Source organism: Scyliorhinus torazame, chromosome 14 (genome assembly GCF_047496885.1).
Source record: "Scyliorhinus torazame isolate Kashiwa2021f chromosome 14, sScyTor2.1, whole genome shotgun sequence".
NCBI lineage: Eukaryota > Metazoa > Chordata > Chondrichthyes > Carcharhiniformes > Scyliorhinidae > Scyliorhinus > Scyliorhinus torazame.
Window position 1 is genome coordinate 71206853 of NC_092720.1, and position 12902 is coordinate 71219754.

At 45.1% G+C, this 12902-nt stretch overlaps 1 protein-coding gene across 1 annotated transcript in view; it reads right to left on the reverse strand.

Moving 5' to 3' along the window:
* Positions 1-12902, reverse strand: part of LOC140389801 (ubiquitin carboxyl-terminal hydrolase 13-like) — a 196822-nt gene that overhangs the window by 47017 nt on the left and 136903 nt on the right. The window contains exons 14-15 of the mRNA XM_072474337.1: positions 4642-4730; positions 3812-3934 (exon numbers count right to left, since the gene is read on the reverse strand). Of these exons, the coding sequence (XP_072330438.1) occupies positions 3812-3934; positions 4642-4730 (212 nt within the window). The remainder of the gene's footprint in view (positions 1-3811; positions 3935-4641; positions 4731-12902) is intronic.

A 12902-nucleotide genomic window follows, 5' to 3' on the forward strand; every position in this document is an offset into this window, starting at 1 on the left:
CCAAAACCTTCAGTCATCACAGAAAGATTTAGATTTTATAAGCGCAACCAAGAAGGTGGTGAATCAATTATACAGTTTGCAGCTACTCTGAAAAGACTAGCTGAGCACTGTGAATTTGGGGATTTGCTAAACTATACCTTCAGAGATAGATTAATCTGGGGTTTAAGGAGTGAAGCTATTCCAAAGGGGTGGTTAACTGAAAGCAACCTGACTTTAAAGCTTTGGATGTTGCTGTATCCATGGAATTATCCGCTAGAGGAGCTCGACAGTTGAGTTCAAGCACAAGGATTCAGAAGATGTTGGCTGAAACTCTAACACAGACACAGACTCGCACTTGCCATCGGTGTGCAAAAGCCGGGCACTCGGCAGCGAATTGTTGGTGCTGTAGCCATCTGGGATGGCCACTTACAATAAGAAACATGGACGTTCGCAAAGCATAAAGAGAAGTGTGGACAATGTAAGATTCAGGCAGGCTCAGAGCCTGAATGTATATTTGTGAGCAAAGAATTCAGACAGCATCGAAACCCCCAACCGATTAGAATTTTGATGGCCCATCTCCGTAAGACAAAAGACTGATACTTGAGTAACCAATACAATCCCGGACATTTTGGTGCCACTCCCTGTACTCAGGAAGCATCAACAACAGAGTCAACGACCGCTTGGGACACGCCCAGCCATCAAGGCACCCGCCCCTTTATTGGCCCAAATCGAATACAGTGATCAAGAACTATCCAATTAATGAGGTCCAAACCGAAGGACTGCCCAAAAGAGCACGAACCTCCCTAAGGATAAAGAGAGAGAAACCGCCATAGAATCATAGAATCATAAAATTTACAGTGCAGAAGGAGGCCATTCGGCCCATCGAGTCTGCACCGGCTCTTTGAAAGAGCACCCTACCCAAGCCCACACCTCCACACTATCCCCATAACCCAGTAACCCCACCCAACATGAAGGGCAATTTTGGACACGAAGGACAATTTAGCATGGCGAATCCACCTAACCCGCACATCTTTGGACTGTGGGAGGACACCGGAGCACCCGGAGGAAACCCATGCACACATGGGGAGAACGTGCGGACTCCGCACAGACAGCAACCCAAGACGGGAATCGAACCTGGGACACTGGAGCTGTGAAGCAATTGTGCTAACCACCATGCTACCGTGCTGCCCATGTGCTCAACCTCTCCTGGATCTGGCGCTCTGGCAACGTCCACCTCCAATCGCAGCACCACCAGAAGCAAGTTCAAGTGCAACGCTCGCTACCAGATGGATGAGCCCAGCTGAACAGCAGTTACTTCTCCAGACCCAGTAGATCCAGATTCGAACAAAGGCCACTGTTCCTCTGACCTAAGCCGGGTGCCTGAAGTTAAGTAGAGGTTGTCATAGTTGATAGGTGTAGTTTAACTAGTAGTGTTTATGTTGCATGATTAATCTTGTGTGTAAATAAAGTACCATTGATCTTGAACTAACTAACTGGTGTTTGGCTCGTTGATTGATATCCAGTTGAACCTTGTGGTGGTATAATTTGATACCTGGCGATTCTGAGCAATGTAATACCAATATCTAAAGAAAGAAGGGCAACCTCATTGATTGCCATATTTATAGCAGGTAAAAAAAAGGCAACAGTGCAAAGACATTAAGTGCAGAAATTGTGGCAGAAAGGGTCACATTGAACGTGCTTGTTGGAAAAAGAAACAAGCGTCAGGCAAAAGTTGCAAAACTTAGGAGCCAAATAAAACAAATGACAAGCTGAAATTGAGGAAAAGGTTCCACATGGCACAAAACGTACACAAGAAGGAACGCAATTCACAGTCTAAACGAACGGTCACTAAGTGTATTGGCTACTGCTGATGCAGCAAACCAATACTGGGTCACTCCATTGCTGGACGGTCAGCCAATGAAGATGGAGGTGGACACTGGTGCAGCCATCATGCTAATGCCAGAGACTATTTATCAAGAAAAGCTCCAAAATATTGTCTTGCAACCTTCGAAGATTACGTTAAAAATCTACACTGGAGAAGTGGTTCCGTTGAGGGGCTGTAATGATGTAACAGTACAATTAAATGGACAGACGGCCGATTTGTCCTTGTACATCGTCAAAGAAAATCATCCGGCACTAAAAGGAAGAACTTGGGTGGAAACGATCAGGGGTGGGATTCTCTGCCCTCCCAGCAGCGTGTTTCGTGGCAGCGGGAGGCAACATGCCAACTGGTGGCAGGATTCTCTGCTCCCGCCACTGACAACGGAAATTCCCATTGAATGGAAACCCGTGGGTATGGGTGCACTGCTGGCAGGACCCCCCCGGCAGCGAACAGCCAGAGAATTCCAGCCTAGATTAATTTGGGCCCAAGTAAATCTCATGACAGAGCCTGAATCAGGCTTACCCAGAATCTTGAAGAAACATACCATTGTCTTTAACAGTGAGCTGGGAGGATGAAGGATACCTCAGTAAAGCTAAAGATCAAGAAAGAAAGTCTGGCAAGATGCTTAAAGGCTAGGTAAGTGCTGTAAGCAATCAGACTGACGGTAGAGACAGAATTTGAACGGCTGGTCAGAACGGAAATATTTGAACCCGTTAATGTGAGTGATTTGGCTACGCCAATCATACCCATGATGAAAAAGGACAGACCTGTATGGATTTATGGTGATTTGAAAGTCTCTATTAATCTTGTACTGTGTGCAGAGCAGTACCCAGCCCTGATTGATGACCAATTCGCTGGGTTGGCTGGAGGCTAACAATTCAATAAAATCAACCTCAATCAAGCATATCTTCAAATGAATGTGGATCAGGATTCACAATCGTTTTAAAGATTGTGATTCACAAAGGGTTATTTCAATACAAAAGATTGCCAATTCGCATCACTTCAATGCCAGTGTTGTTCCAACGAGCTATGGACCAAATCTTAAAGCGGATTAGAAGGAGTCCAGTGTTGTGTGGATGAAGTCTTGGTGACTGGGAAGAATGACGAAGAACAACTCTGCAACATAGACGCCACACTCCAGGGATTAGAAGATTATGCGTTAAGAGTCCGAAAAGACAAATGTCAATTTTTTCAATCTTCAAGTGAATATCTGGGTCATGTCATCGACAACAAGGGACTGCATAAGTCGAATTGGAAAATCAAAGCCATTACCGAGGCACCCACACCTCAAAATGTCAACAAACTTCGATCTTTCTTAGGCTTACTAAATTATTACGGAAGATTTGTCCCTGGTGATTATTCTAAAACCCTTGCACAATCTATTGTGTCAAAGTGAAAATGGAGGGATCAATGTGAGAGAGAGAGCGCATTCATGCCAACCAAAGAGACACTTTAATTTCAGTGTCAGCTTTCTTAGCCTTAAATGATCAAGATCATTATTACTTTTTGTTGATACTTCTGGCATAGTTCCACATCTGGTTGTGAATCGTCTGTAGCCTTTTCTGTATTCGTTAGTAGACTCTACTTAAAAACAGAACTCGTACCCATGGGTACGGTTTCATGGTACATTTAGTATTCATCCATTTTCTACCATACAGCTTCAAATATAGTTTTATCTCATGAAACCCATAAGGCTGTAAAAATTGCCCTTGGGATGAACAATTTGTTGCAGTTTCAAACGTCGACTGCCAAGTCTCTTCTACATTACAAGAGTTAAAAAAAGCATTACATAATGTTGTAACAGTCGGTACTACACTTTGTTCTAGGTGGTATTAAACCTTGCTGCAAAAATGCATATTAATCTCTTTCACAAAAATGTGAACAAATTATTAAAAATGAGAAAAAGTTTACAATTAGAAGAAATAAAGACGTTATTATAGAATGGATTACCTTTGTGTTGATTAGGCATAACGATGGGAGGGGAAATATCAGGAAGTTCTTCCTCTCCAGGCTGTAAACCAGTTGCTCTTAAGTGGGAGACATCTAGCAGATCTGGCATATCTATGGAGACATCTGAAGCACAATGCAGAGAGCTACTGTAGAGGCGTGGTATATATTATGGGATAAATGATTTGAAAGAATCAATCATGCTTTTCAAGTTCAAGAGAACTGAACAGCAACAACTAAGAATAGTTGGTGATTAAAACTAGAATATTCACTTTTTTCCCTTAACCAATTCCTAGTAGCAACAAGGGAAAGGCAGCACAGTTATGAGTGGCTATCGCTGTTGTTAAATAATATTCTAAATAGATGTAAAAAGGACTATTTTCCTGATTCCTTACTATGCATTTTATGTACAGGTGCCAGAGTCACCGAACACATCTATGTAAATGTGATCACAGGTGGATACAATCTTAACTTACCATGCTTTAAATTAGTATCAATAATGGCAACCATAAAATTACCAGCTTACCCCTTTCGAAAGGAAAATTGCTGTCCTTACCTGATCTGGCCCATGTGTGACTCCAGACCCATAGCATTGTGATTGACTCTGAAATGGCTCTGCAAGCCACTCTCCTCCATGGCAGGGAGATAGTGAAAGCAATTGTAATTTTATTTTCTTATAACAGAAATCACCGAACTTAGTACAAGCCAAGACTAAAACTAGGATCTTGCAGTATCACAACATGCATTCATCCACTTAGCTATCAGGGCAGTTCCACAGTGGTATTATTTACAGAACAAAATGAATATCTTCATAAAAATGGAACTGAGCTTACCTAGTTTCTTTGGTACCCAGTCTACACCAAAGGTAAATTTCTTTACTTGAATAACCAAATATTCAGGAAATGAAGCAAAGTGGATTGTTCTGTAAATTAAAAAATAAAGATTTAAATTTCCCAGCTGATGCCCCCACCGGCATTTTTGACTGGTTCAGGAGACACGGTGGGTCAGGACCTCACATTAAAAGTGACTTCACGTTCATTATTTTAAATGCCTGTCTCAGTTTTAAATTTCCTGGCATCTGAGATCTTCAGCAAAGTGGGGATTCCCCTGAAGCCTGTGTGAAATACGCCAGGTTGGTCAGTTTGTGAAACTTGGGGGAAGGCAGTTGTGTAGTTGGGAACCTTTTCTTTTTTTTAATATAAATATTTTTATTAAGGTATTTGAAAATTTTTATAGAACAAAGAACAAAGAAAAGTACAGCACAGGAACAGGCCCTTCAGCCCTCCAAGCCTGCGCCAACCATGCTGCCCGTCCAAACCACAATCTTCTGCACTTCCGGGGTCCATATCCCTCTATTCCCATCCTATTCATGTATATGTCAAGATGCCCCTTAAACATCACTATCGTCCCTGCTTCCACCACCTCCTCCGGAGCAACTTCCAGGCACCCACTACCCTCTGTGTAAAAAAACCTGCCTCGTACATCTCCTCTAAACTTTGCCCCTCGCACCTTAAACCTATGCCCCCTAGTAATTGACCCCTCTACCCTGGGAAAAAGTCTCTGACTATCCACTCTGTCTATGCCCCTCATAATTTTGTAGACCTCTATCAGGTCACCCCTCAACCTCCTTCGTTCCAGTGAGAACAAACCAAGTTTATTCAACCTCTCCTCATAGCTAATGCCCTCCATACCAGGCAACATTCTGGCAAATCTCTTCTGCACCCTCTCTAAAGCCTCCGCATCCTTCTGGTAGTGTGGCGACCAGAATTGAACACTATACTCCATGTGTGGCCCAACTAAGGTTCTATACAGCTGCAACATGACTTGCCAATTTTTATACTCAATGCCCCGGCCAATGAAGGCAAGCATGCCGTATGCCTTCTTGACCACCTTCTCCACCTGTGTTGCCCCTTTCAGTGACCTGTGGACCTGTACACCAAGATCTCTCTGACTGTCAATACTCTTGAGGGTTCTACAATTCACTGTATATTCCCTACCTGTATTAGACCTTCCAAAATGCATTACCTCACATTTGTCCGGATTAAACTCCATCTGCCATCTCGCCGCCCAAGTCTCCAAATGATCTAAATCCTTCTGTATCCTCTGACAGTCTTCATCGTATCCGCAATTCCACCAACCTTTGTGTCGTCCGCAAACGTTCTAATCAGACCAGTTACATTTTCCTCCAAATCATTTATATATACTACGAACAGCAAAGATCCCAGCACTGATCCCACAGGGAACACCACTAGTCACAGCCCTCCAATCAGAAAAGCACCCTTCCATTGCCTTCTATGACCTAGCCAGTTCTGTATCCATCTTGCCAGCTCACCCCTGATCCCGTGTGACTTCACCTTTTGTACAAATCTGCCATGAGGAACCTTGTCAAAGGCCTTACTGAAGTCCATATAGACAACATCTACTGCCCTACCTGCATCAATCATCTTTGTGACCTCCTCGAAAAACTCTATCAAAAGTTAGTGAGACACGACCTCCCCTTCACAAAACCGTGCTGCCTCTCGCTAATACGACCCCTTGCTTCCAAATGGGAGTAGATCCTGTCTCGAAGAATTCTCTCCAGTTATTTCGCTACCACTGACGTAAGGCTCACCGACCTGTAGTTCCCTGGATTATCCTTGCTAGCCTTTTTAGACAAAGGAACAACATTGGCTATTCTCCAGTCCTCCTGGACATCACCTGAAGACAGTGAAGATCCAGAGATTTCTGTCAAGGCCTCAGAAATTTCCTCTTTTGCCTCCTTCAGTATTCTCTGGTAGATCCCATCAGGCCCTGGGGACTTAGCCACCTTATTTTTCAAGACGCTCAACACCTCGTCTTTTTGGATCTCAATGTGACCCAGGCTATCTACAAACCCTTCTCCAGGCTCAACATCCACCAATTCCTTCTCTTTGGTGAATACTGATGCAAAGTATTCATTTAGTACCTCGCCCATTTCTTCTGGCTCCACATAGATTCCCTCCCCTGTCCTTCAGTGGGCCAACCCTTTCCCTGGCTACCCTCTTGCTTTTTATGTACATGTAAAAAGCCTTGGGATTTTCCTTAACCCTATTTGCCAATGACTTTTCGTGACCCCTTTTAGCCCTCCTGACCCCTTGCTTAAATTCCTTCCTACTTTTAACGTAAAACATAGAACATAGAAAATACAGCACAGAACAGGCCCTTCGGCCCACGATGTTGTGCCGAACCTTTGTCCTAGATTAATCATAAATTATCATTGAATTTACAGTGCAGAAGGAGGCCATTCGGCCCATTGAGTCTGCACCGGCTCTTGGAAAGAGCACCCTACCCAAAGTCAACACCTCCACCCAACACTAAGGGCAATTTTGGACATTAAGGGCAATTTATCATGGCCAATCCACCTAACCTGCACATCTTTGGACTGTGGGAGGAAACCGGAGCACCCGGAGGAAACCCACGCAGACACGGGGAGGATGTGCGGACTCCGCACAGACAGTGACCCAAGCCGGAATCGAACCTGGGACCCTGGAGCTGTGAAGCAATTATGCTATCCACAATGCTACCGTGCTGCCCTGAAGAACAAATAAATCTACACTATATCATTTTACCGTAATCCATGTACCTATCCAATAGCTGCTTGAAGGTCCTTAATGTTTCCGACTCAACTACTTCCACAGGCAGTGCATTCCATGCCCCCACTACTCTCTGGGTAAAGAACCTACCTCTGACATCCCCCCTATATCTTCCACCATTCACCTTAAAATTATGTCCCCTTGTAATGGTTTGTTCCACCCGGGGAAAAAGTCTCTGACTGTCTACTCTATCTATTCCCCTGATCACCTTATAAACCTCTATCAAGTCGCCCCTCATCATTCTCCGTTCTAATGAGAAAAGGCCTAGCACCCTCAACCTTTCCTCGTAAGACCTACTCTCCATTCCAGGCAACATCCTGGTAAATCTCCTTTGCACCTTTTCCAAAGCTTCCACGTCCTTCCTAAAATGAGGCGACCAGAACTGTACACAGTACTCCAAACGCGGCCTTACCAAAGTTTTGTACAGCTGCATCATCACCTCATGGCTCTTAAATTCAATCCCTCTGTTAATGAACGCTAGCACACCATAGGCCTTCTTCACAGCTCTATCCACTTAAGTGGCAACTTTCAAAGATGCATGAACATAGACCCCAAGATCTCTCTGCTCCTCCACATTGCCAAGAACGCTACCGTTAACCCTGTATTCCGCATTCATATTTGTCCTTCCAAAATGGACAACCTCACACTTTTCATGGTTAAACTCCATCTTCCACTTCTGAGCCCAGCTCTGCATCCTATCTATGCCTCTTTGCAGCCGACAACAGCCATCCTTACTATCCACAACTCCACCAATCTTCGTATCGTCTGCAAATTTACTGACCCACCCTTCAACTCCCTCATCCAAGTCATTAATGAAAATCACAAACAGCAGAGGACCCAGAACTGATCCCTGCGGTACGCCACTGGTAACTGGGATCCAGGCTGAAAATTTGCCATCCACCACCACTCTCTGACTTCTATCGGTTAGCCAGTTCGTTATCCAACTGGCCAAATTTCCCACTATCCCATGCCTCCTTACTTTCTGCAGAAGCCTACCATGGGGAACCTAATCAAATGCCTTACTAAAATCCATGTACACTGCAGCCACTACTTTACCTTCATCCACATGCTTGGTCACCTCCTCAAAGAATTCAATAAGACTTGTAAGGCAAGACCTACCCCTCACAAATCCGTGCTGACTATCCCTAATCAAGCAGTGTCTTTCCAGATGCTCAGAAATCCTATCCTTCAATACTCTTTCCATGACTTTGCCTACCACCGAAGTAAGACTAACTGGCCTGTAATTCCCAGGGTTATCCCTAGTCCCTTCTTTGAACAGGGGCACGACATTCACCACTCTCCAATCCCCTGATACCACCCCTGTTGACAGTGAGGACGAAAAGATCATTGCCAACGGCTCTGCAATTTCATCTCTTGCTTCCCATAGAATCCTTGGAAATATCCCGTCAGGCCCGGGGGACTTGTCTATCCTCAAGTTTTTCAAAATGCCAAACACATCTTACTTCCTAACAAGGATTTCCTCGAGCTTACCAGTCTGTTTCACACTGTCCTCTCCAACAATATGGCCCCTCCCAGTTGTAAATACAGAAGAAAAGTACTCGTTCAAGACCTCTCCTTTCTCTTCAGACTCAATACACAATCTCCCGCTACTGTCCTTGATCGGACCTACCCTCGCTCTAATCATTCTCATATTTCTCACATATGTGTAAAAGGCCTTGGGGTTTTCCTTGATCCTACCCGCCAAAGATTGTTCATGCCATCTCTTCGCTCTCCTAATCCCTTTCTTCAGTTCCCTCCTGGCTATCTTGTATCCCTCCAACGCCCTGTCTGAACCTTGTTTCCTCAGCCTTACATAAGTCTCCTTTTTCCTCTTAACAAGACATTCAACCTCTCTTGTCAACTATGGTTCCCTCACTCGACCATCTCTTCCCTACCTGACAGGGACATATATATCAAGGACACGTAGTACCTGTTCCTTGAACAATTTCCACATTTCACTTGTGATCTTCCCTGACAGCCTATGTTCCCAACGTATGCACTTCAATTCTTGTCTGACAACATTGTATTTACCCTTCCCCCAATTGTAAACCTTGCCCTGTTGCACACACCTATCCCTCTCCATTACTAAAGTGAAAGTCACAGAATTGTGGTCACTATCTCCAAAATGCTCCCCCACTAACAAATCTATCATTTGCCCTGGTCCATTACCAAGTACTAAATCCAATATTGCCCCTCCTCTGGTCGGACAATCTACATACTGTGTTAGAAAAGCTTCCTGGACACACTGCACAAACACCACCCCATCCAAACTATTTGATCTAAAGAGTTTCCGCTCAATGTTTGGGAAGTTAAAGTCACCCATGACTACTACCCTGTGACTTCTGCACCTTTCCAAAATCTGTTTCCCAATCTGTTCCTCCACATCTCTGCTAGTATTGGGGGGCCTATAGAAAACTCCTAACAAGGTGACTGCTCCTTTCCTATTTCTGACTTCAACTCATACTACCTCAGTAGGCTGATACTCCTCAAACTGCCTTTCTGCAACTGTTATACTATCCCTAATTAACAATGTCACCCCCCCCCCACCTCTTTTACCACCCTCCCTAATCTTATTGAAACATCTATAACCAGGGACCTCCAACAACCATTTCTGCCCCTCTTTTATCCAAGTTTCCGTGATGGCCACCACATCGTAGTCCCAAGTACCGATCCATGCCTTAAGTTCACCCACCTTATTCCTGATGCTTCTTGCGTTAAAGTATACACACTTCAACCCATCTCCGTGCCTGCAAGTACTCTCCTTTGTCAGTGTTCCCTGCCCCACTGCCTCATTGCATGCTTTGGCGTCCTGAATATCGGCTACCTTAGATGCTGGACTACAAATCCGGTTCTACAAATCCTTATATTCTTATATTCCACACAGGCTTTGTCTGTTCCCAGCCTTCTAGCCCTGACAAATGCCTCCTTTTACTTTTTGAAGAGGCCTACAATATCCCTCATTATCCAAGGATCATGAAATGTGCTGATGTGTTAAGTGAGTTGGTTCAACGTTGACTGCAACTGGATGCAGTGAAACTAGAAACAGGCTTCTGACACAGGAGATGGTCCAACACTGTTTTATTGAACTTGCTGATTGCTGTACATAATCTGCTGTGGGTTGACACTCTATTAGTCTAACTGATAACCTCCTACTGGCTTGACCAGACTAGCTCTCTACCACATGGAGATGGTGCTCACTGGCTTGTGCACTCTTAACTATCTCAGTAGCTGTGTCCTGTGAGAGAGAGAGAGAGAGAGAGAGTCTTAGTGCCCTGTGTGCTTTATAGTGGTGGTGTCCTGTCTGGTGATTGGTTGTCTGTGTCGTGTGTGTTCATTGGTTATCCTGTGTGTTAATCACTGCCCATCTGCATCTCATTATATACATGAGTGGATATTAGGACATTTGCCATATTTATCCTTCTTCCTCACAGGAACATGCCGGTCCTGAATTCCTTTCAACTGACATTTGAAAGTCTCAGGCATGTCAGATGTTGATTTACCCTCAAACATCCGCCCCCAATCTATGTTCTTCAGTTCCCACCTAATATTGTTATAATTAGCCTTCCCCCAATCTAGCACATTCATAGAACATAGAACAGTACAGCACAGAACAGGCCCTTCGGCCCTCGATGTTGTGCCTAGCTTTGTCCGAAACCAAGATCAAGCTATCCCACTCCCTGTCATTGTGCTGTGCTCCATGTGCCATCCAATAACCGCTTGAAAGTTTCAAAAGTGTCCGACTCCACTATCACAGCAGGCAGTCCATTCCACACCCTAACCATTCTCTGAGTAAAGTATTAGCTCGTGTGGAGGAAAGACAAAAAAAAAAATTGAATGAAACAAGATCCCCACTTCTGATCACTGTCCAATAATCCCTGACTGAAATGTACCCACAGGACACCTTAGAATCCTTCCTTTTAATTTCAATTTGTTCCTATTTCTTTGGTTTTATTTCATTATTTTTAGTCCGTGGACACATTCAGAATGTGCCTGTAAGCAGTGGACTTAAGCTGAGGCAGCCTGCTAGTCAGGACAGTGTGTTCCAGGATTTGTTTTTGGAAAGGAGAAAACAGAATCATCAGTGCCGGACCACTCTTATCCTTGTCCACCAGCACTTTAAAACTTACTGAATTGTGGTCACTGTTCCCGAAATGCTCCCCTACTGAAACCTCTACCACCTGGCCGGGCTCATCCCAATACCAGGTCCAGTACAGCCCCTTCCCTAGTTGGACTATCTACATATTGTTTCAAGAAGCCCTCCTGGATGCTCCTTCCACACTCTGCCCCGTCCAAGCCCCTAGAACCAAGTGATAATAACAAAAACAATGACATAAACATGGTATAATAAACATTACCATCCCAACCCAATTTTCACACACCCCAACCATAAAACAACAATCCGGCCCTCTCCCCCCTCCCCACCCCTTGGAATACTGCTTCTGCTGTCATTTTAATTTTCCGCAAGAAAGTCGACGAATGGTTGCCCCCTCCGGGTGAACCCGACCATTGACTCTCTTAAGGCGAACTTTATCTTCTCGAGACTGAGAAACCCAGCCATGTTACTAACCCAGGTCTCCACACTCGGGGGCTTCGAGTCCCTCCACATTAGCAAGATCCGTCTCCGGGCTACCAGGAAGGCAAAGGCCAAAACGTCAGCCTATTCGGCCCCTGAACTCCCGGCTCTTCCGACACTCCAAAGGTCGCTACCTCCGGACTCAGCACCACCCGTGTTTTTAGTACCGTGGACATTGCCTTAGCAAAACCCTGCCAAAACCCTCAAGCTTCGGGCATGCCCAAAACATGTGGACATGATTTGTTGGGCTTCACGCGCACCTCGCACATCTATCCTGTACCCCGAACAACTTGCTCATCCTAGTCACTGTCATGTGTGCCCGGTGGACTACCTTAAATTGTACCAGGCTAAGCCTGGCGCATGATGAGGAGGTATTAACCCTGCTTAGGGCACCTGCCAATAGACCCGCCTCTATCTCTCCTCCTAGCTCGTCCTCCCACTTGCCCTTAAGCTCCTCCACCGGCGTTTCCTGCGCCTCCGAAAGCTCCTGGTAATTATCTGAAACCTTCCCCTCTCCCACCCAGGTACTGGAGATTACTCTATCCCGTATCCCCCGTGGCAGCAGCAGCAGAAAGACCGGAACCTGTTTTCTCAGCAAGTCTCACACCTGCAAATACCTAAAACCATTCCCTGCTGGCAATTCAAATTTATCCTCCAAGGCTTTCAAGCTGGGAAAGCTCCCATCTATAAATAGATCCCCCATCCTTCTGATTCCTGCCCTTGGCCATCGCCGTAACCCACCATCTAGCCTACCCGGTACAAACCGATGATTATTATAAATCGGGGTCCAAACCGATGCTCCCTCCACTCTCTTCTATCTCCTCCATTGCCCCCAGATTCTCAGAGCCGCCACCACCACCGGACGTGTAGAGTATCGGGCCGGCGAGAACGGAAGAGGTGTCGTTATCAG